Raw genomic sequence first — 24,815 nt, 5'->3', positions numbered from 1 at the left:
AAGATATTGTGGGAGAAAGCAGTACTGTGCAGATTAGAAGGATTGGCTGTGCTCAATAATCAATTCTCAAAAGAGAAGTTTTGAGAAAAGAGGGCGGGCCCCCTCCGTGCCAGCTCTAAATAGGGCAAACCACGCCCCCCAATTAGCCAGCTGATTGGCTGGCTGGGAGGGGCTGGCCTGGCTGGGATTCCCCTGCTCTCGCAGGGGCTGGGACCAGCCCCCGCTCACGTGGGGTGAGCGTGAAGCCCGCAACCCCACCTCCTGGGCAGGCCGGAAGTGGCTTTGCGGGAGAAAGCGGTACTGAGCAGATTAGAAGGATTGGCTGTGCTCAATAATCAATTCTCAAAAGAGAAGTTTGAGCCTTGACACTGGAAGCCTTGACCATAGTCATAACTATGTGGAAGTTTGCTGTGGCCACCCAATGTTAGGGAAAAGGCTCTTGCACAAGTGGCATCATTTCTTCATTGATTAGCACACTCCAGAAGTCATTCTCTGTCTTATATCAAGTCAGATTATTGGCCCATCTAGCTCAGTATTGGGATGCGGGTGGTGCTGTGGGTTAAACCAGTCAGGGGTCCCTTTACCTTTACCTTTTAGCTTAGTATTGTCTGGATTGATTGACAGCAGCTGTGCAGGGTTTCTGGTGGAAATCTTCCATTCCCTCCTGTAGGGTCATCTAGTCCAACACCCTGCAGTGCAGGAATCCTGCCCACAACTGTCCCAGGATGGGCTCAAACCACCAGCATTCTGGTTAACCGCCAGACACACTGACCCATTGTGCCACCTCCAGGTGGTTTTTGATGTGGGGGAGTTGAACCAGGGACCTTTTGCATGCAGAGCAAATGCTCTCCTGCTGAGCTATGACCCCGGCCCTTCACTGAAAATGGATGTTGATGCTGAGCCCTGAATGGGCACATGTGAATTTAAAATTTAAGAATATTTTTTGAAGCAGTGGCAGGGTTCAGTGCATATTTCTTACTTGATTGTAAAATGTCTGAATAAAATTTCAGCGCACGCTCCTGAAGTGTTCAACTTTCTACCAGTTCATAAGGCTTAAGGCTGACATTGACTATGCCCAAGCTTTGGGCACTGTACTTCTGGTACAGTGGTACCTCTGGTTAAATACTTAATTCGTTCTGGAGGTCTGTTCTTAACCTGAAACTGTTCTTAACCTGAAGCACCACTTTAGCTAATGGGGCCTGCTGCTGCACAATTTCTGTTTTCATCCTGAAGCAAAGTTCTTAACCCGAGGTACTATTTCTGGGTTAGTGGAGTCTGTAACCTGAAGCGTATGTAACCCGGGGTACCACTGCATATCATGAATTTTATCTCTTGGAGCAATGCTAAAGAAGGAAGGAGATCTATCTTATTCGGCCATCTTTTTACCATGTAAGAGTAGCTGATCCACATTGCTGATTTGTGGTATTGTTCCTAGTCATGATTTTACCCAAATATCTCATTCTATGTAAAGGGCCCCACCCAAATGCCTCTTTTTTTATCCCTGTCACTTTTTCAAGCTTTTGTGAGCCAGGGCTATCCCTGCTGCAACCTTGATTTTTGAAGGTAAGCTGCCACCTTGTGGTGTGTTCTAAAACAAAATTATTTATTAATCTTCTCTAGAACAAATCATGTGTTTATTTATTTCCCCCTATTGCTATCTTAACTGTCTGTCAATCAAATCACTGTATCTACTGTAGGTTTTGCAAGGGGTTTGTTTGTCCGTCACTCACTTCTCTATAGGTTCAGCCACCTTTCGAGACATATTTGCCAAACTTGGCAGAAGGGTTCCCGAAGTGGGGGCAGAAGTCTCTGTTGATGTTTGGACACCATGCACCATTTTGAATAAAGATGGCAGACCCAAACATGACTTTGTTGTGACTTCACTCAATTTTGTGTGTGGTGGATTCTAACTCACAAATTACACAATCCATTTATGAATCACAATATTTCATTGTTTCTACAAATTCCCAGGCAGCACTGGGGGACACCCCCTGCTAGTATTCTGATAACGTGTCTGGTCTCAGATCTTCTAGTTACGGTAAGTGCTGCAATTAAAAGGAAGGGAGCTCATAGGAACATTAAATTCAGAAATAAATGCTATTGATTGGAAAACAGAAAGAGGCTTGAGGCAAAGTAACCTTGGCTTTAATAGTGACCTCTGGCAGAGCTTGCAAAGGTCTGGAGACATCCCTGCAAGAACCTGATTCAATGATTGTTTGCTTGTTTGGTTCAGCGAAGCCAGTGCTTAATTCCCTAAGCAAAACCAGGTCATCAGCTGCAAGTCAGTTCCTCATATTATGCGTTGCCCTAGTAAATTGAGTACTGAAGGAAATTGTTTTCTAGTAAATATATTATTGAACATTCCAAGGAAAATGAAGCAAATACCAAGGCATTAAAGCAGCCAAACAGGAGAGTTCCAGACATTCCCCAGATACCACCCAGACATTTTTGCTGCTAACCACGTGTTTGACATCCAGCAATCTGAAAATTCAGCTAAGGATGCAGAGCGTTGCTCTTCCACATATTTTTCTTTTGTTATTTAACAAAATTTATATACCTCTTGAATGTAATAAAATCTCTAAGTTGATTACAAGAAATATTAAAAATTCTCAATAAAAACAGCAAAATTTTTAAAAGGTAATTAAATTTAAAGTAATTTAAAAGGTAGTTAACAGTCAACTAAAAAGAGATTAAAACACACCAACAGCTATGTGTCTGGATAAAATTGGTTAAAGAAAAATGGTAGTGAAAAAGCACAACAAAGGAGCTTGCCTGATGTCAATAGGCAGGGAATTCCAAAGTGTAGGTGGTGCCATATTTAAATATTGATTTCTTACAGCAGTAAACCAAGTATTATGTGACACCCATAAGAATCCCAGCTACGCAGATTGAAATGGTTGAGTGGGCACATATGGATTAAGAATGACATTTCCCCATTCCTACAGCCAGCAAATCTTGAATCTACCGTATCTTTTGGAAAGTTATTTGTTTGCTATGCATTTGGACCTTTCCTAAGATATCATAACTAAATTTTGCATGTTGGCTTCTGAGATCAAGGAGCAGGTTTTCACCGGTGTTTGGAAACAACTGGTTGTCATTTTGAATCAATATTGGGGACTGAATCTGTCAAAACGGCACCAATTTTAACCACTGATTTCAAATCTCTGCTGGTTTTTTGGTTTCTTAGACTTCCTGAGCAATGCCAACCAGGTACAAGGCTGTTTGTTACCTAAAAAGCAGGGTGGGGTGAGGGTTCTGCTTCTTATATCAAAATGAGCACACAGGGAGGGAAGGTGAAAGATACCGCATTCACATTCCACTGCTCAATTTGGTTGCTTAACGTGATTTCCCGTCAGCCCAGCTCCAATACTAGAAGTGAGCTGGGCTGGTTTGAAATTGCTTAAAGCTGTGGATAGCAGCAAGGTGAGCGGGGGGGGGGGGGCTTTTGCTCCTATCCACCATGCACTTATTTTGATAGGAAAAGCAGACTTTCTCACCCCAGCAGTATAGGTAAATGAGCTTAAATATACATCTCTGGTATAGCCCTGAGGCTCGGTATCTTTAAAATGGGTGTTTTAAAATAATATTCCCTATGTGCTTAATATCATGACCAGGTGTGAGAGTCACCTGTAGGTTGCGGCTGTTCACTTTCTTAAACTATTTTATCTGCATTTTGATTGTTTCCTGCTTTCTGGTTGCAGTCTGAATCACAAAAGCCACCATGGTTAGAGTGTGGAACTAGCACCTGAGAGATCAGAGCTCAAATCCCCACTCAGCCATGAAGCTCATTGGGTGACCAGTCACCTTCTTTCAGGTTAGTTTACCTCATGAGGCTAAAATAGGGTGGGGGAGAACCACGTACCGGAAGATGGGATGTAAATGTGGGTGGGTAGTGCTGGTGGAATTAAATGTGTTATGATGTGTTACGGTCTGGTATCATGTGTGGATAGTATTGCCAACATAGCCAAAAGGGTGTAAGGATATATGTGACAGGGAACAGATGGGCAGGGCCAGCACAAGGTGTTTTTCTATCTGAGGCAAAGGACAAGGTGCCACCCTCCCTCCATGCACTGCACAGATCAACCTCATTTCAACTTCTTCTTTGGCGATCACTCGGAGCTGAGTAAGATTGTCTTCCATGAATATGGTCTTAACAGTGTGTCTATAAGTAACTGTGGAGGCCAATTCTGGATGCACACATCCTTCCACAGTGGGGACATTGGTTTCTGGGTGGGAGTTGATCATGGTGAGGGTTTGCCAAGCGTGCCTTCCTCTTCCTCTCTTTTGTCCTGAGTTCAAATATCTTCAAAGCCCATGACACCTTTCGTAAAGGCTGTTCTCCAATTGGAGCACTCGCAGGCCAGTGTTTCCCAGTTGTTGGTGTTTATACTACATTTTTTTTTAGATTCGCCTTGAAAGAGTCTTTAAACCTCTTTTGTCGACCACCAGCTTTATGCTTTCCATTTTCAAGTTCAGAATAGAGTACTGTAGTTGCTTTGGAAGACGATAATCGGGCATCTGAACGACATGACCAGTCCAATGAAGTTGATGTTGAAGAATCACTTTGACACTGGTGATCTTTTTCCAGTACACTGGCATTAGTTCGCCTGTCTTCCCAAGTGATGTGTACAGTGTTAGGACAACATCCTTCACCAATGCTAAGGGCAGCAAACTTCTTAGAAGATGCACACACATACACACACATCTGCCTTCCATCCCTTCCCTGGTCCTCTTTGCCCGCAACCCCAATCAGCATCTGCCACCTGAGGTGCCAACCCCACTCTGCCTAATGGTAGGGACAGCTCTGCAGGTGGGCAACCGCCGACCCTGGGGCAAATTTCAGAAGCCACTGGCCAGCAGGCAGTGCTGACCTCTAGCAAGAGCAACCTGTTCCCCCTCAAGCAGCCTGTAGAAGAGGAGGTGTAAGAAGTGACTGGGAAATTGAGGGAGGCCCTGCCCACTCCTGGCTTCAGCCCCGCCTCCAACTGAGTGGCCCCTGACAAGTGACCCCTGAGAGAAAGTGGAGATCGGCAGAGAGGAAAAAAAGGAGTGAAGAGAAAGGGCTCTGCTGGCTATTTTTACTTTTAATTTCCAGAATTAATAATGCTGCCACTTAATTGTTGGGGAGTGGGCTTCCACATGTTCAAGCAGAAAGGGGCAGGTGCTGCAAGTCTGCTTTAAAAGGTTTATTAACAGGCAGGACCATATTTAGGTTTGATGAGCCCCTAAGCTACTGAAGGTAATGGGGCCCTTATATGTCCAGTTGTCCTGTCAACAACAAATTGTTGCTGTTTTTTGTGTTGAATATATGGTAATTTATGGACCTAATAGGTATCTAAAGCCATTTGCACATAACAAAATATGTATTTTATCAAAGTAATTGTTGAACTGAAGTACAATTAAGAATAAGTATATTAATAGTGAAATAATTATTAAGCTCTAACTTAAAATGATTTTTTATTCAGAACTTAATAATGCAAACACATTGGCATTTGGCAATAACTAAAGTTCCTTTAGAAACACAATTTACAAAGACGCATAATCTAGTCTCTAGAAACTTGCTAAAACATGAAATAATAATAGCAAACCAGTGATATTTTAGGGAGCAGGTGAGCAGGCGGGGCCTATTACTTATGCCACAGGAGCCTACACAACACAAAACACTTGCTGTATGTAGGTTTTATTTTATTTGTTTTTTATCTTATATTTTGGAAATGTACATCCAGGTGTTTTTTTCTTTACATTTTTTTGGGGCCCCCAAGAGAGTGGGGCCCTAAGCTATAGCTTATACGTAAATCCGGCAGTGAGTGGCGGCGCGGAGGTGAGGAAAGTGAAGGAGGATTTGGTACAGGGTACAGCCGGCGCCTGTTTCCTCCCGCCGGCTGCTGCGGGGAGGGCCGAGAAGACGGGTGTGTGTACCTTTAAGAGAAAAGGAAAGCAGGAAGTCGCTGTGGGGCAGCCGGAGGAGCCGCAAACTGACTGGGTCGCCTGCGTGGAGCTTGCATGGGGTCTCGCTGACCAAGCCTGCAAGTCCCTCGGGGGGAAGTTGAGCTGCGATCTCTGGAGAGAACCGACAGTCCAATTTCAGGTAGGATCCTTTGCTCGCAATATACCTGTGAAGATCTGCAACCGAGCTGCTTGATTTATTACTCCCTTGCGTCCGGCAGTTGTGGGAGATGAACGGTGCCTGTACACTTCCTTCCTGTAGGGTGCAAATCCTATCCTGCTGTACTTTGGTGTGTTTGTTCCTGCCTGCAATGTCGTGTTTGAATTGCCTTGGCATGTTTTTTTTTTTACTTTCCGCAAGGCATGCAAGGAACGCATATAAGGACTAGAGAGATGCAAAGGTGGGGTGTGTATTTTCGTGGAAGCAGGTTTTATACGGAAACATTTGCTATATTTCTTTAATGAGCCCCAGAGGCACTTATGAGACTTTTTCACAGAGGATGCAGCAATTGTTCATTTAATCTTAATACCTTATTTATTTATTTATTAAATTAATTGATGCCCTGAACACCTATATAATGGATATTAACATCACAGCATTAACACCACAGTCTCAATATCTTTTAAGACTGTGATGTTCTCTCCAGAGTGGAGTCTGGATGCTTCCATTTAAGCAAAGGTGCTAATGCGCTTTAACATGACCACATCTATTTGAAGTACATTACATGCTAATATAAATCTGTCTTCTTTTCATGCCTCCATAACGAATGCTAAATGGTGTTCTTACCATAGGTAGCAAAACACCTCTTTTGAAACAGTGGTACTGTATCTGGTATCTGCTGTTTCCTTCAGTGCTCAGGGTAATAAAACATCCAATACAGTGGTACCTCAGGTTAAGTACTTAATTCATTCAGGTTAAGAACAGTTTCAGGTTAAGAAAGGACTTCTGAAACGAATTAAGTACTTAACCCGAGGTACCACAGTATAGAGAATATGGGGAACTTTCTTATACAGTACTGAGGCAGGCAGCTGGTTCATTCAGCACTGTTTTGTCTACATTGACAGTGACTCTTTAGGGATACAGGTAAAAGTCTTTCCTTGTCCTACCTGGAGATGCTATAAGACTGAGCTAAGGCTCTTGCCCAAAAGAACTATTATTTTTTTATTTTATTTTATTTTATTTTTATATCACCTTTCATCATAAGATCTCCCTGGGTGGTTCACGGAATAAAGTGTGGAATAAAAACAAGTAAGTAATTAAAAACAAAACAGCAATACAATAATCCCCCTTTCCACAGACACCTTTAAAAGGCTGTAGAATAGCAATCAGCCAAAGGTCTGGTTGAAGAGGAACTAGTGCCTGGTGCCTAAATTTATTAGAAATTTATTAGAAAGCCTCAGATCATTCAGGAATTCTACCAAATGCTGTAGTACCGTAGAATATTAAATGGCTGAAAGTGGTGCTGATGTAGTGTAGCAGTGAAAATCAGGTGCCAAGTATATTTTTGGCTCCAGATCTGCATTATCACCAGACTGATGTTCTCTGGGCATCACCTTACACCTTGTTTCTAGCCGCAATGCAGATCTGGATGCAAATATATACTAGATTTCCAAATGAGATTATTCTAATAAGCATTCAGCCTTCTATCTTAAGGGTTAGCTTGAGGTGCTTAGCCATTTAAAATAAGAAGTAGAAAATGGCCACGAGAGATACTAATGTCTTTGAGGAGGAACTAGTGAGATAAAATCTTAATCATAACACACTGTTGCTGCAACTCAGGGAATTTCATTAGTCTTTATGCAAGAAGCCAAGCATTTCCTCTTTCACCTGCTGTTTTGCAATCCTCTTGCTTTCTGAACTAACAATAGGGTTAGGGTTAGGGTGGCTGCACCACGCTGGAGTGCCCTGACCATTTTGCTTATTGCTCCAGGTGGTTTCCTATCCCACCTCAGACTTCCTTCAACTACTTGCATTCAGAGTCTCTCCTGGAAAAGGGATCTGAAGACTTGGATTTCCCAACATCATTTTGCATAAGTGAGAGGAGAAATTGCTCAGTTGATGGAAAACCTGACCCAGCTTGTTTCTTGCCTGCTGGTGACATTTGCTGCCTGCTTCCATCTACCTTGCAGCTCGTAAGCAGACCGCTGCCTTTCTGGCCATGCAAAGCACGCTGAACTACCTCTGGAAAACGGATGATGTGCTGGGTCAAGGTGCCACAGCCAGTGTGTACAAAGCCCGTAACAAGGTGAGGAGGCTTTATATATATAACTAGGATGCCCTGTGAGTGTGGTGTTCACTTAGCAAAGCAATTACACAACATAAATTTGAGGCATAACGGTAGAACGAGTCTTAGAGCTGGAACATAACATAATTGGCATAAATACATTGGGTTGGATACAGATTTGAGTCAAGGGGACATAATTTAGTCATGATCCAACCAATTTAATTTAAATAATGGGAAGTGGAGTATTAGCAGAGCATACCTAAGTGAGGCAGATGAAGGTTATATGGTTTAGTTAAGAACTGGTTTGAAGATCCAAGTCCAGATCAGAAGAGGATTTGAGAGCTGGCATGCGCCTAGAAAGCTAGACTTGCTTTTTTTTTTTTACCATAATAAGTCTTGTGATTTTTATTGTCAGGGCTGTTTCAAGTGTAGCTCATTCTCATGAGAAACAAATGGTGGCAGAGTTTTTGCCTGAAAACTGGGTTGCTTCTAGAAAAAAATGCCACCACGGGCCCTATTAATGCATTTGTCTTTAACATGGCCGCTTGGAGCACAATCATGCTCAATGTGGCTGCTGCGATCTTGAGTGTGACAGCAGAGCAGAGCTCTGCCTTTGGAAGAGTTTGTGCTGATGTAGCAAAATTCACAGCCACTGTGTGTAGGGGTGCATTAAACAAATGGCTAGTGTGTTCAAAGCTACGATTGTGACCTATACAGCCCTGGCTTGAGACCAGGTAATGTGAAGGGACAACTTCTCTCATAGAAGACTGATCAAATTTTGAAATCTTTTGCAGAGGCTCCTCTCTCAGTCCTACCAATATCTGGGACACTTTTGGGGGAGTTCTGAGATGAGGTATACCCAGTGGCTCTGCTCAGACTTTGGCACTCCCTTCCTAGGAAGGCCTTCTTGTGTTTCTTATGGCCTCCCATCAAAATGCCTATACTTTTTTTATTTAAGCAGGCCTCCAGCCTCTGGAACTAGGTCTGGGAATTTTTAAAGCAACAGCTCATTTTCACCTGCTCACTATTTATCCCCCTCCTCCTTGTTCCTTTTTCTTTGGATGACAAGCTTTATCTGCTCTTTTTCTTTTATCTTCTTATAGATCTTTTTATTGCATTTTTATTATTTCTGAGCACCTTGGGTGCTAGGAACAAACTATATACAGTGGTGCCCCGCAAGACGAATGCCTCGCAAGATGAAAAACCCGCAAGACGATTTTCCCTATGGGCTTGCTTCGCAAGAAGAAAGCCCATAGGGAAATCTCCGGGGACCTCTTTTAAATGCTGGTGGTGGGGAGCAAAGCCTTTCCCCCCCCCCTCCGGCCTTCAGAAGAGGTCCAGGAAGGCCGGCGGGGGCCGAAAGGCTTTGCTCCCCACCGCCAGCATTTTAAAAGCGGTCCGGGATAGCAGGGAAGCGCTTCCCGCTATCCCGGACGGCTTTTGAAGGCAGGCGGGGGGGAGCAAAGACTTTCGCCCCCCGCCGGCCTTCAGAAGAGGTCCTGGACCTCTTCTGAAGGCCGGCGGGGGGCGAAAGTCTTTGCTCCCCCCTGCCTGCCTTCCCGGGAGAGCGGAAAAACGCGCTGCGATTCTCCGCTCTCCCCGACGGCTTTTGAAGGCAGGCGGGGGGGAGCAAAGACTTTTGCCCCCCGCCGGCGAAAGTGCCACAGAAAGTCCCCGGACCTGGTCTGAAGGCGGTTTCCATAGGAACGCATTGATTGATTTTCAATGCATTCCTATGGGAAACCGTGCTTCGCAAGACGAAAAACTCGCAAGATGAAAAGACTTGCAGAACGAATTAATTTTGTCTTGCGAGGCACCACTGTAAATGAAATCTGTATCTGTATTGGATTTGAATCTAGGTTTTTAAAATTGTTAATCACTTCAGAATATTCTACAGAGCAAGTGAAATAGCTGGAACCCATGGGAATAAGTAAACAAAATATGGTAACTTGTCTGCTGCATGTTTTGGAGATGTGCCTCTCTCCTCGTTCATGTTTACATGCTGCAGGGTCATATAGAATGAATAAAGGTTCCTGAAACCCTCCCCTTTGTTTCCTCCCCCCCCCCCGCCCCCCAGAAATCAGGAGAACTGGTTGCTGTGAAAGTCTTCAACAATGCCAGTTACATGAGACCTCAGGAGGTGCAGATAAGGGAGTTTGAGGTGCTGAGGAAGTTAAACCACCAGAACATTGTCAAGCTTTTTGCCGTGGAAGAGATTGTAAGTTGTGGGTTTCACTCTCAAACAAAGGCTGATATATGTGTTATGTTTGGTGTAATAATGGTGGCATTGTGTAACACCCCACTAAAATGTATCTTAACTGAACACTGCGATTACTGAATCTTGTTTATCAAGGATGTTTATACAGTGTGTATATGCTCTCCCCTCCACACATAGCATACTGTTACTTTAGCCTTGCCTGAACAGCACTTCTGTTTATCAGGTCACTTGTTTATACTAAATGTGCCATGTGGAATTATTGGTTATTTTTGGCAATGGCACACCAGCATGTTGGACAACATTGCCTTCTTCGGCACAGCATTCAGATCAGAGGTAGGCAGTGTGGTGCCCTCCATATGTGCTTGGACTGCAGCTCCAACCTGCCCCAGCCCACATGACCTGTAAGTCCAGCATGATGGGAGTTAGGAGTTTGTCTGGAGGACACCACTTGGGTACCCTTGATTTAGGCACTTGCTGACCTGCTAGCCCATCAAAGGATCCCTACTGCTGCCTTAATTTGTGCCAGGGCTTCTTATGAACATCCATTTTCAATGAAGGAGTAGGGCCATAGTTCTGTGGTAGAGCATCTGTGTGCAGCGACTATAAAAAAAGGGAAATTCCATGCATGTAGGAAGGTTCCTGGCATATCAGGGTAGGACTGGGAATCCAGGAATCCTGGAGTGGTGCTACCAGTCAGAGTAGACAGTACTGAGGTAGATGGACTCATTGTCTGACTTGGTATAAGGCGGCTTCCTATGTTCCTATTTTACAACATGCCAATGGCTTACATCTTTCTGGGAATTTCCCTTCCATATCTGTGTACCACAGAATGTTATTAACCTCTCAAAATCCTGAGGTTTGAAAGTGTTTCCAGACAGTGAGATTAGGGGAAAAGCAACTCAGGCAAGGGTAGCCAATGTAATACCTGTCAGGTGTTTTAGACCATAACTCACATCAACCTTAAATAGGGATGATTTAAATGCCACATTGACTACCTCTGAACAAAAAAATTGTCTGATTGGAGCTTTTCCTAAATAATAATAATAAGGTCCTCTCAGCTTGTAGAGAGCCAGTAAGACAGTAAGACTCTAGTGTGCTACAGGCAGGGCGGTTTTTTAACTCGAAACTTAGGAACACACAGAATTCAATCATACATTTTTTCCTACCTGCGTTCTGAAGTGGTATAGTTTCAGGAGAGCTGTACTGTGTAGTTTTTTTTATTCTTTTTGCCTAAGAACACTTGAGCCTAAGTACACTGATGAATTGGGGGGCGGGCGGGGCAGGAATTCCGCTCATAAGGGAATAGAGGAATGAGTGTTCATAGCTGTGAAGGAAGTAGAAAATGCAAACAAGGATAAGAGGCAGTTCCTCTGCCTGCTGGATTGTATTGGATTGTGCTGCCCCTGGTTTCCAAGTTTACTGTGCCATTCTATCTTTTGCAGTCTCTCCTGAGGACCAGTCTCAGCATATGTCACTCCTAGGAATGAAAAGCAAAGGCGTCGTTTTGAGTGCTAAATGCTTTTGTCACCCATCCAGTCTATACGCAATGAGCAATTAGTAGACTGGAAAATCTTACCAGTCCAGGGGCAGTGAAGCAGCCAAGTGTCTGCGTTGTGACAAATCTGTTCTAAGTGTGCGTTTAACGGCTAGTGACTTGTTGTGTGGAAGTTACATTCCAGATGCAGCCCATCCCAATTTTTAACAGATCACCGTATGTGAGGAGTTTATCCTTTCCCTCCCCAGCCATGATCAGGATGAAAAAATCCCACCCTCTCTGGCACAGCTACCAGGGTTAGAAACTAATGGGAACTTTACACGCCCCCATAGATTGGGGGGGGGGGAGGTTTGTCCTAATCATGTCTAAAAAAGGAAGGAATAAATCTTCCCTGAATTCCCATGAGCTGTAGTCCTGATCAAAACCAGATCCCCTGCACCTGTAATTAACTGAAGAAAAAAAACAGACATTGCTGCATGCTAAACCCCTGTTATCAGCATGTGTGACGGTTGCGTGAACTACAGTGAGTCACGAATGGGGTGAGCACAGTTGCACACAGATCCTGCTCGTGGGCTTCCCATGGGCATCCAGTTGGCCAAATGACGACAGAAATGTTGGACTAGATGGGCCTTTGGTCTGATCCAGGAGGACTGCTCTCATGTTAAATAATATGCAGATAGAAATTAACTTGAGAACATTGCTATGACCAAGAGGACTCATTTTCATCCTACGGTGGGAATGTGCTTTAAGATGCTGACCCAACAGGACCTTGGGGCTCAAACCCAGATATATACACAGGGATAATTTACCCTTACTGACTTCAGATCATGTTCTTATACGGTCTCCTTTTCACTTCCTTCTGCATGCTACTTCCATCCTATCATTTGGAAAGAGACTCAAGATACACACAGAGATGAAGTACATCAAATGGGCAGGGACTGGGCTGTGTCTAAGAGTTGCTTACTTGCTCCCATTACTTCGCTCTTTTCAGTTAGCTCTTTTCTGAAACTACATGTGGTGATAGCTAAAACAAAACGCATGCACACCCGTTTGCTCTCAACTGCTTTTACCTTTTAGGAGAACAGATTAAAGCCCCCGTATTTTACCAATGAGGTTAAAAGCAGCTTTGTGGATTTTCAGCAGGGGAAAGAAACAGCATAAAGAGAAAGGCTTAAGAAGCCCCCTCCCCACTTGGTCTTTATCTTCCCCTTCAGATAACCAGACTCATCAGTTGTATTGTGTATGACATGTATTAGTGCCCTTAGTCTTGCAGGGGATTTATGCTAGCTTCTGCTGTTGCAGCATGAGATGATTGAAGCACTAGCACATTCTGTAATTGAGTGCATTCTATCAGGCATACAGTTCAACCCCCATAAGGTGGGATTTCATTTTTGCCCTCAAATTCAAACACAGGAAAGCTGCAAACAGAAGGTGTTGGTGATGGAGTACTGTTCAGGTGGGAGCCTGCTGAGCCTCTTAGAAGACCCAGAAAATGCCTTTGGCTTGTCAGAATCAGAGTTCCTCATAGTGTTGCACTGTGTAGGTAAGTAAGTGCGACTGCTCTGTGGGCCAAGATGAATCTTACATCCTACAAATGACTTTGCACAGCCTTCAAACGTAATGTTTCCTGTGTTCCAATACAGTGCCAAATTAGATGTGACATTATTCATGGCCTTAGCGATGGTGTGTTTACTTTTTTAAACATAAGTAGCAAGCAGGTGGGCAGCCAAGCTGGATCAGGATCACAGTATGGGAAGGTGGGGGCTTCCCAGGGCCTTTGCCCCTGACATGGCCCTGATTGCTGTTGCCCCCACCTCACACATGTTCCTACATAAACTATTCACAAGTGAAATCTGCCATGGTCTGCAAGGATCAATTCCAATCAGGACCCTGATAGGGACAAATACATAAATCCCCCTCCACCACAAACAGTCCCATTCCAGTTCCAATGCCCACCCCCATGTATTGGTTAATGAGCAACTTATAACCATAGATCTAAGCCATGGTTTAATAAACCATGGTTTAGCATTACGTGTGAACCAGACCATTGTGTATCTTCATGTTACTTTTGTCATTGGAGAAAGCCCAGAAAAATCAGAAAATTCTGATTCCTGTTAGTGCCTTTTTATAGAAGAATGATCACATCTTTCTTCCTTTTTTAGTGGCTGGCATGAACCATCTCCGTCAGAATGGGGTTGTCCACAGAGATATCAAACCCGGAAACATCATGAGGCTGGTTGGAGACGATAACCAAAATATCTACAAACTGACTGATTTTGGGGCTGCCCGAGAACTAGACGATGATGAAAAGTTTGAATCAGTTTATGGGACAGAAGAATATCTTGTGAGTAAAGTGGATTGCTGGAGAATTTTTTATTAGTAAAAGAAGGCTGAAGATTCCTACTGACAGATAATTCGGGGGTGTGTGTGTCTTTTTTGCAGCTGGAACACAGAGAGCTGGATCATTTTTTTAAATAGAAAAATAGGGTCATTCCAGAGTAGACATTGCAGTCTTCTGTTTCCAGAAGAAAGGAATGTTTAATGGGAGTTACTGTGCTTTGTGCTATTAGGGTGGTTACGTTTGAGTAACCTGCAGAGTCATCCAATGAAGCTGAAGAATGGGTGATTCAGAAGAGATGAAAGAAAGTATAGGCTGATTAATAAACTAAAGAATTTGCTGCCCTAGGATGTGGTGGGGGCTTTAAAATTGAATCAGACAAATTCATGGAGAACAAAGCTTTCAGTGACTGAGAGTCATGATTGTTGTGTTCTGCCTCCAGGTTAATCAAGCTATTGATTAAATTTGCATAAATCTATATCTGAATAAAATTCATACTTCTGAAGCAAGAAGCACATAATCTTCACTTTAGGTTATTCACATTTTATAGGCATTCCTCTTGTTGGGAGAGAAAGGAGAATACATTTTTTAAAGATGGTGCTTTCCATCTCCTGTTTTTAGACGTGATCTTATTTTAAAATATATTTTCTAAAAAACTGCTGCTTGTTTTAATGGGAGGTAGGGTTTTTTAGTTTAGTCATTTATCTGTTCTAATCTAACTGATCAACTGAATGTTGCAGATTTAATTTTAGCACGCATTACTTATTTTATTCCCTATTTCATTTGTGGCTTTTAAAATCTTGAATGGCCTTAATACTCAAGCTGTCTTTCCTTTTTTCCTTTCCTTTTACCTTATCACTTAAAGCACCCAGACATGTATAAGCGAGCAGTGCTGAAGAAGCCCCAACAGAAGGCTTATGGGGTGACCGTAGATCTTTGGAGTATTGGGGTGACATTTTACCATGCAGCCACAGGCAGCCTCCCATTTATCCCATTTGGGGGGCCACGCAGGAACAAGGAAATCATGTATGTATTTTGTATGTCTTCTTGATTTGCCTGCTTTATCTCTTCTTCACACACTAAAAAGTGGGGGGGGGGGGGGAGAGAGAGAGGAGGGAACACAACACATCCAAATTGATGTTACATATATTTGTGTAAGGGTGATAATCTCACCATTCTTGCTAACTCCTAAAGATGGGGTGCATCATTCAACAGGTACAAAATAACAACTGAGAAACCTACTGGAGCTATAGCAGGAACCCAAGAGCAAGAGAGTGGAGCCATCATGTGGACCTATGAGCTTCCAATCACATGCCGGCTTTCTGTGTAAGTAGAAAGGGATTGGATAAGCTAATGATGAAGAGTGTTAGAAATTCTGCAGCACCATCTCTTACTTACCTTAATCCTTACCTGGGAGTAGGTCCTGTTGGATGTAGTGGGCCTTGCTTTTGAGTAAACATGCACAACTCATATTTTTTATTATCAAGGCTCTTTCACACAATTCAGGTCATGTTTGTTTGTTTTTGCTGTCTAATTGTGTGTGAAAGGCACATAGATATCCACCCATGTACACAATTTGCATCTGAGAGATCGTGGAACTCTGGTAGGCTTTAAGAACCTCCATCAAATTGCCTAATCCTCATTTAAACACATCTAAATCAGTCCTTATCACCACATCTCAAGGCGGGGGCTCCACGAGTTTGTATTTTTGGCTGTAAAAGGCTCCCAGGTAGCTTACATATATCAGTGAAAAGACAGTCCTTGCCAAAAGGCTTACAATTTAAAAGACACAATGCAAAAGGAAATGGGGTGGGGAGCGAGCATGAAAAACATAAGCCCGGGCACTAGTTCTTAGTTGCATAATTATGCACTGTATGGGAAAAGTTGCTTCCCTTTGTCTGTCCTGAATCCATTGCCAATTTCATTGGGTGACCCCAAGTTTGGATGCCTTTGAGAGATGAATAAATATTTCTGTCTATTCCCTTACTCCATACCAGAGGCAGGCATAGGCGTGGTTGGTTGCTACATGCCCTTGGTTGGCATCTTTTCCTTACCAGTAACATTTGAACAACTGCAGATCCCATAGAGTTGCAAGGATCACGTGGATTCCGCTTAAACCAGCACCCCCCTACTCAGTTGTGTCCACTATGTACGACTGTGGGTAGTACGTAGGTCGAGAGTATGGAACTTTCTTCTTTTTTGCTCTTGAGGATTGCATTCCTGTGAAGCGTGACATCTCTTCAGTAATTGAATGTGAATGGGTTTTTGTTTGGGGCTTTTTTCCCATTGGAAACATAACCCATCAGGCAGGGATACTATTAAAACAGAAGTTGGGCCTTCTGTTTTTGCAGTATCTGGCCACATTAGTTAAGAGCAATCTGATCAGGCAGACTTAATAACAACACCCTCTTTTCATGCCAGCACTTTGACAGACAGCCATTCCTGGGGTGCGGTGGGTAGAACTAGATTGTCTCTGCAAGACTGGCTGCTCTGGCCACCTCACCAGCTGCTCTGGCTTACAGCATCCCTCTGCTCTCACTGCTTTTCTAGAAGACGAAGAGACTTTTTTAGGGAAGGGGGCTTATTTTTCCTCATCAGGCTGGTTTGAATGAGGGAGCAAAGAAAGCTTCTGGAGTGGTTTCAGGAAGAAGAAAGAGTGTGACTCAGGCAAGAGGCAGGCTGCAGCTCAGAAAACCAACTAGAGCTTTGGAAGCATCTTTAAGGTGCAAGAGGCTCTTCATAGAAATCTGATGAGGGAAAATATCTATTGTGGTATTAATGCTGTAAATCTCTCTACCTATGCTCAACCTGAATCTTTGTAAATAAACACAAATATTACTAAATGCCAGAAGGGTCCTGTGCCCTTATTCCAAAGGAAACTGATTCACACTGGAAGAACTTCTCACTGCTTGGAAAACTGGGGTCAGCAGTAACATCTGGGTTTTCTCCTCTACTCCTTACAGTGGGCTGAAGAGGCAGCTCGTCCCCATCCTTGCAAGCATCCTAGAGGCTAATCAAGAGGAGTGCTGGGGCTTTGATCAGTTTTTTGCTGAAACCAATGACATCTTGCATAGAAAGATAATCCACGTCTTTTCTTTGTCGCAAGCTACCATGCACAAGATCTACATCCACTCCTACAACACGTAAGGATTGTTGCCTCGGGCAGAGAAGGGAGTAGAATCCAAGTGCCCTAATCTAATGCTCAGGCCAGAGTTTTACTACAGGTTGGCAAATTAGCTATAAAATAGTTGAGAAAGCTTAAGTTGCATATAAGTAACAATATCCAGAACTGAGGATTGCTGTTGTGGCAGCACTCTGCATTCTAGAGGTGGAAAGTTGAGTTCTGGGTTTTTGAATATTGGAGATAAAGTATTTGGTTAAATAAATAGCTGATGTGCCTTGCTACTATCTCACAGGCACTGGGTGTTTTGGAATTGCTGTATAAAGAAATAGGGTGACTCTTAAATTGCTGTTTCCTCTTAGTTTCTGACAAGATCAGAATATTCAGCTGCCTATTTTTTTATGAATGACTACTAAGAACCTATTAATTCTGCATGGCACAAAAACTTTGCTGACTTCACTTCTAGGAAGCAGTAGGTGGGTCACAGTCATGTTCACCTGGGTGATTAATGTTATGATGGAAGCCTTAGGGAGAGTAGTCGTATAGCAGAATAGTAATCTATGGTAGAATATATGAAATAGGTTAAGGCAGAAAGCCTGAATGGTCCTGCATCAATTTAAGTGGGTCTAATAAATTATCATTTTATTGATTATGATGATGATGACTATTATCATCATCACCATCCACTACCATCAAGGGTTTTTGCTTTGCCTGGTGTTCAGAAGAGAACAGCAGGCACTTTCTCTTGAAATGTTAGTGTTCTAGGAGGAAGAGTTGCTCTGTAACTGTTCCTTTTATCTTTGTTTTGAACATTTTATCCTGCATTTCTGTTAAAATAATCACGGTGACTTGGGAGACTAGTGTGACCTTAACTAAGTCTCTGTGGTTCCTATTTGACAATATTTGGCAGCGGATAGGGTGTCATTTCATTCCCTACATCAGGTCTTTTTAACCCAGTTTTGAAAAGCATCCATTCGCCTACTAGAATCAGGATATTTTGAATAATTTATTGAATGTGAGAACAAAGCTGGCTTGGCAAGCTTTCTTGGGGAAGGAATTCTAGAGAGGGTACTACTGCCTGTCTTGGATAAAGAAGGGGTGTTGCTTCATTGTAAATGAAAACAATAATCCTTTGTCCCTCTGCTTTGTGTTCTTCAGAGTCCCCATATTTTTAGAAGATGTCTTCAGGCAAACAAATATACCTCCCCATCACCAGGAGTATTTCTTTGAGGGTTACTCCTATGAACTGGAGCCTAACCTGCAAGCGCATCGTTTCCCCAAAACCACTGAAACCTGCCCTCTTATCATGCTGAGCACAGAACTTCGGGATCCAGTGATGCTGAGATACAGAGATCGTGAGTTTGTGTAGTTTTGCATGCACTTAATCTCTTTGCCTGCCTTGAGTAGTTGCTTACTATGACTCTGCATTCATAGCTAGGTCTATACTCATTTTTGTGGTTGATGTTTAGTCTTTAAGTCCTGTCCGACTCTTTGTGACCCCATGGACCAGAGCACGCCAGGCACTTCTGTCTTCCACTGCCTCCCGCAGTTTGGTCAGACTCATGGTTTGTAGCTTCGAGAACACTGTCCATCCATCTCGTCCTCTGTCGTCCCCTTCTCCTTGTACCCTCCATCTTTCCCAACATCAGGGCCTTTTCCAGGGAGTCTTCTCTTCTTATGAGGTGGCCAAAGTATTGGAGCCTCAGCTTCAGGATCTGTCCTTCCAGTGAGCACTCAGGGCTGATTTCCTTCAGAATGGAGAGGTTGGATCTTCTTGTAGTCCATGGGACTCTCAAGAGCCTCCTCCAGCACCATAATTCAAAAGCATCAATTCTTCGGCGATCAGCCTTCTTTATGGTCCAGCTTTCACTTCCATACATCACTACTGGGAAAACCATAGCTTTAACTATACGGACCTTTGTTGGCAAGGTGATGTCTCTGCTTTTTAAGATGCTGTCTAGGTTTGTCATTGCTTTTCTCCAAGAAGCAGGCGTCTTTTAATTTCATTTACTCCATACAAAATTGGCACCATAGTCCTGTTTATATGGAACAGAGATAGAACCCAGGAAGTTCCCTGCTCTGTTGCCGACTGGCGTTCATAATCACCCATACATATCCATATTTGTGGTTTGCATACTTTGGGCACTAGGTGTCAGTGTAGTTCCACGGCTGCAGAGCCACAGCATTTCTTTCCTAATGGGTGCACATTTTGCCCAACATTCACTATGGATTCTGTTGCAGCAGTGCCTTTTCCTTGATATGGAATGTGGGGAAAGCTTGTGATTTGATTTATTTTCTTTTTGTGTTTCAGCTGCTTTGGAGTTCCCAAAATTCCCCCCAAAAGTTGATGTCGTTGCAGATTGCAGCACAGCAAAGGTATAGCTTGCTTACAAGCTTAGGAAGACTAGGGGCAATTTGGAAGGGCTGTTCCCTGTCTGTTTATTACCCAGACAATACAAGAATTAAGGCTTATGGCTGGCATCCGGGTTCACATGCTCCGATATCCAGGAATGGCTGGGAAAAGGAGTAGATCAGGCTTCCTCAACCTCGGCCCTCCAGATGTTTTTGGCCTACAACTCCCATGATCCCTAGCTAGCAGGACCAGTGGTCAGGGATGATGGGAATTTTAGTCTCAAAACACCTGGAGGGCCGAGGTTGAGGAAGCCTGGAGAAGATTATTCAACACACCCCTCTTTTTCTATCATCTAAATCTGTGGTCAGAGAGAGATGAACCACACCAGCCTAAGCCCCAGGTGATTTAAGGGATGGGAAGGAAGATAGAATCATTGCCCAAACCATTCCAGCTGCATCTGTTTTGATTTCGGGAGCTGACTGCCGCTTAAAAGGATAAACATCCTGCTGGATCAAGCCCAAAGTGTCGCTCATAAAATTGTTTGCAACTGTGATAATTAGATGGCAAACAAGGCTGCAGCCTTCACCTGAGTCATTTAGCACTTTGTACTTGGAGCTTCCATTGAGTGATAGCCACTGATACGCAGACCTTTCGGAACCATCTAAACTAGACTTCTTTATGCCCCCTCCAACCTTACTGTCTTTGGAACATGTGCATCAGAATGCTTCCTCCCTATAGCTGATTTGCACTATAAAAATATCTCTGCTTCAGACAGTGACTCTTAAGCCTTGATCTCACTTCATTTCTTTGCTGTTATGAAAATGGAGCAAAATATCTCAGATGAGCTGTTGCACTGAAAATGGTTTTGTTTTCGGGGTTGTTGATGTTTTTGCTTTGGCAGCTTCTTTAAACAAAAACATATATTTACATTAATATTAAAATGCTGTGGAATGCAAGTGTGTGGATATGTGACACCCATCAATTATGTAGCAAAAGGGTTAATGGATAATAAAACTCAAATAGCATGATCCAGATCCCCCTCCCATAATGATGATGGAAACTGGAGTCCACCCTTTGTTTTAAAGGATAAATATTTCCAGCTCACAAAATCCCCCTTCCCTGATCCTTGCTTCTGCTCTGCTCCACTATTGACTTCAGGCAGGGAGAGGGAGGGAATTTCCTATAATGGCCAGTCTCTTTCCTATTCATCATTCTCCCTCCATCCCCAGCCACACATTAACTCCTGGTTTCTTGTCGTCTACATCATCTCCCTCTAAGTGATAACTTTCTAGGGTATTTTTGGGGCCCACCCAAATTTTGTGATAGTACATTGTTTTAAACGGTTTTTTAATATTGTGTTTTAATGTTGTAACGCATCCTGGGATCTTCATGTGAAGGGTGATTAATTCTTCAACATCTCTGTGTGATCTGGATCATGTCTCTGTGTATATCTGGGAACTCTGCAAGGTTCCAGCACTGCAGTATACAGGGCAATCATATACACCGTTGCTTTATCCTTTAGGGTGTCCTGACTGCAACTCACCAGACGTTGAGGATATCTCAGTCCTTTCTGCAGTGTCAAGAGCTCATGCTCAGAGGCCTATATTGGGTGAGGTACGTAAAATATCTCCCACCGGTGCATTGCAAGCAATACAGCAGGGTCTTTTTTGACAGCTGATTAAGGTGCCTTGAGCTTCAGTTCAGATCATTCATTTCCTCCAGCTTTCCCAAACAGCTTACAGCATGCTCATTTACGTGGCTGCCCATAGGCCATACACCACTATTGCCTATTACAGCGAGTGAGCAAATGTTCACAACTGCTTGCCTAATTTGGGCCATTGTTCTCTGGCAAATGACATGTTTTCACTGACTGTTCCCTTGTTGTTTTTTCCTGTTTCTTTTTTCATTCAAGTCTCTTTTGCTCGGCATTCAAACTTGCCACATGAAGGTGATGAGGACTGTGCTGGCCTCTCCTCTTGCCCTTGTCCCTGGGGGCAGCTATTCCTGCCTAGCCGCAGAGAGCTTTCTACGTGTATTGGACCTACGGGCTTGCACATGCACAGACGGATGCACATTGAGCATTGGGTACTGCAAACTGTGTAAATGTTAGTTTCAATTCACAAGTGGTCTAGAGATGGGCTGCAAGGTGGGAAGTGCAATCCTGATCCTTCCCTACTTGGTGACTTTGAACATTTGCGTTAAGGCCCCTGTTATCCTTCTACAGAGCAGTGAGCAATGTAGCGCATAGGTTTTTATTGGTGCTCCTCATTCACAGAAGCATATAATTGTAGAGATGGAAGGGACCCCGAGGGTCATCTAGTCCTACCCCATGCAATGCAGTTATTTCAACTAGATCATACATGACAGGTGGCCACACAACCTCTGCTTAAAAGCCTCTGAGGAAGGAGATTCACCGCCTTCTGAGGGAGTTTGTTCCATTGTGAAATACAGTATCTCTCATCCTCAGAAAGTTCTTCCTGATGTTTAATCGGAATTTCCTTTCTTGTAACCTGAGCTTCTTTTCACTCACTTCATAAACTTAAAGGGCAACAATAAAGCACTTGGTGCTTTATTAAAACAATATGCATAGATCCAGATGAAAACTTTGAGTAGGAGTTTTATAGATTCAGTGTTTCCAGCATAATGAATGTTATGTGATAACATTTTCATTCCTCTGTGCAAGTTTGCTTCCCCCCCCCCCAAATAACCAGTTTCCAGCCTAGTCAGTGGAATACCATGAATTTGCTTCATGTTACAGAAATAAACAGGCAGAAAGTAGGGTGGTGATTATGGCAGGGCAGATATGCCTGTTGACTTTAAAGCTTATAGCTATATAACTCTTCAATATTGGGGGTGAGTGTCTGCAGAATGAAAGGATACAGTGGCTTGAATTGTCACACTTTCCAACATGTCAGGAATTATTTTCTGAATATAAAATGTCAAAACGAGACATGGAGACAATCATGTGGCTAATGTGGGAAGGAGCAGCTGAGCTGAAGGAAACATTAGCTGGTTTATAGACCAGAAACAATGTCTGTTCCTGGCTACTCCATACATTTTGTGGAGAATCCAGTTAACTAATAAACTCCAAGGCATTCTTAGAACAGTCATTTCTCACATTGTGCACAAAAGGCCTCAAGTTCCATTACAAGGAAGGGTTTATATAAAGAGGCATAGAGTTGTAATCGCTCATTATATAATATATTTATCTAACTTAAACAAGGCTGCTTCCAATGCAGTGTATACTCCAGAGCAGCAGTGGCTGGAGCGGGGATGGGACCAGAACTGAGCTGAAATTCCTCAGAAATATAACTCTGTATTCGGCAGCAGGAGTGGAAGGGCGTCACCTTTGTCTTTGAACCAGCTTCAGAAAGGACACAAGTACCTTCGTCCTCACATTCTTCTCCAAGCTCACATTTCCTACAGCCATGTAGAGGGTATGTTTTGGTACTCCCACACTATAGCCTTCCTCTGAGCTTTACAGGGAACTAATAATTGGCTGTAAGGGCCAGACAAAATTGTGTGGAGGTCCTTAGATCATCGGTTGAGACATCCCTGTCCTAGAATATGGCGGCGGGGGAGGGGGGGAGATGTCAAATCAACCTTGCCTTTCCTTCTAAAATGCACTGCAAATAAATCAGTGGTATCTTAGACCCACATACTCCTTACTGCCAGGAGGCTGAGCTATATATTGCAAGAGAGATCCGTGATTGGTTCTCCCATTCCCCACCAATAATTGAACTCTTGTTTTGCAGGCAGCAGCAGCAGGGAAAGGCAGTGTTCAATCCTTGCTTTTGCGCACTGTTTTCCAGATCAGAATCTCTCCCAAAGTTGCCCTTCACTGTGCAAAGTAGGGGGTGGGGAATCCAGGCATTTTTGCTGTGTGTGGGGAGTGGACAGCTCACTTCTCTGTTGTCAAGAAAAGATAAGTCTCCATTAAAACAGGGAATAAGTTGAAGATTGTGGAATATGTGTTTTTACAGCATAAACACAAGTCTATGCAAGAGACCTGAGGCCCATATAACCAGAAATTCTGGTGTTGCCTTTTTTGTTTTTTGCAGTGAGACCCTGAAATTGGAGTGTCTGCGGATTCTAGAGAAGAAGCAAGGTGTGATGGCAACACTCAGTTGCTTGCAACGAGAAGAGATGAAGGTTCTGCTGCTGTAAGTGTTGCTTTTCAGTGGTAACTGTGATACTGCAGCCAACCTAGAACCCAACATGCATTTCACCAGTGGCACCCCCAGGACAGAACCTGGGAGCTGATGCGTGGGGCCCTATTCAGCAAAATTTGAATGAGCTTGTCCAGACTCAGCTGGTCAGGCTTACCACATTTTGAAATTAGTGAAGAAAAACACATTGTCATCTATAGAGAGGGGTCCTATAAGACCATTAAATTCAGAGTCTTAAATTACTTAACTGCCCTGCTTTGTTGCATAAGCGGAGTATTCTGTCCTGCAGAAAGATGCCAGGGTCTGAGGCCCAGGTTCAGAGAAGTGCTTCGATTATCATGGGGTTAATAATCCTTTGGGATTGCAACTGCCTTCTCCCAATATTAGATGGACAATATATCTCTTGTCACGGGTGCAGTGGGCTTTCTGCTTCACATGTGTGTTTTGTAGGTGTGCTTTCCATTTCCAAGAGGAAAGTGCAGAAAGCCTTCTTCCCTCTCATTCTGCAATATGTTTGTGTGCATACATGTGCATATATATGATCAAAGACGTATCTCTTGAGGACAGAAGGTTGGAAGCTGCTTTGTATTCTGGCAAAGTAGACCTTGTTTATTTTTAAAGGGGAAAATGCCTTGCTTCAGTAAATGGACAAACTGTTAGCTGGGCCAGTTTGCAATATCTGGACAGAAAGCGAGCAGATCTATGTTCTTTGAGGATTGCTGCCTAATTTGGCTTTCCTGTGTTCACAAAGGGAGATAAATCAAAGTTCTTGGTGGGCAAATAAGAGCTTTCCATGAAGCACAAAGTACTGTAGCTTTAAAATATGTTGCCTGGTCAACCCAGGAGGGGCGAGATGCTCTAGTCTAAACCAATTAAGTCTCATTATCACTTATCAGTTACCCAGTCTGCCCTTAAAAAAAACAAAACCCAAACCCCATCTGCCTCATGAA

The 24,815-nt window shown here is 43.3% G+C and overlaps 1 protein-coding gene across 2 annotated transcripts in view; it reads left to right on the top strand.

Moving 5' to 3' along the window:
• The first annotated feature begins 5,821 nt into the window (after positions 1–5,821).
• Positions 5,822–24,815, top strand: part of IKBKE (inhibitor of nuclear factor kappa B kinase subunit epsilon) — a 34,754-nt gene continuing 15,760 nt past the window's right edge. The window contains exons 1-12 of one of the 2 annotated variants that reach the window (XM_081916335.1): positions 5,822–6,088; positions 8,077–8,192; positions 10,249–10,389; positions 13,298–13,427; positions 14,047–14,228; positions 15,088–15,248; positions 15,438–15,548; positions 17,186–17,365; positions 18,502–18,698; positions 19,655–19,719; positions 21,219–21,310; positions 23,758–23,859. In XM_081916335.1, the coding sequence (XP_081772461.1) occupies positions 8,106–8,192; positions 10,249–10,389; positions 13,298–13,427; positions 14,047–14,228; positions 15,088–15,248; positions 15,438–15,548; positions 17,186–17,365; positions 18,502–18,698; positions 19,655–19,719; positions 21,219–21,310; positions 23,758–23,859 (1,448 nt within the window). In that variant the 5' untranslated portion in view covers positions 5,822–6,088; positions 8,077–8,105. Of the gene's footprint in view, positions 6,089–7,877; positions 8,193–10,248; positions 10,390–13,297; positions 13,428–14,046; positions 14,229–15,087; positions 15,249–15,437; positions 15,549–17,185; positions 17,366–18,501; positions 18,699–19,654; positions 19,720–21,218; positions 21,311–23,757; positions 23,860–24,815 lie in introns of both variants that reach the window. The other variant, XM_081916334.1, reaches the window with a different exon arrangement.

This window comes from Podarcis melisellensis (assembly GCF_964234715.1).
Source record: "Podarcis melisellensis genome assembly, chromosome: 6".
Classification (NCBI taxonomy): Eukaryota; Metazoa; Chordata; class Lepidosauria; order Squamata; family Lacertidae; genus Podarcis; species Podarcis melisellensis.
Note: the sequence above shows the minus strand (reverse complement) of the source record. Positions and strands in the feature narration are given on the sequence as shown.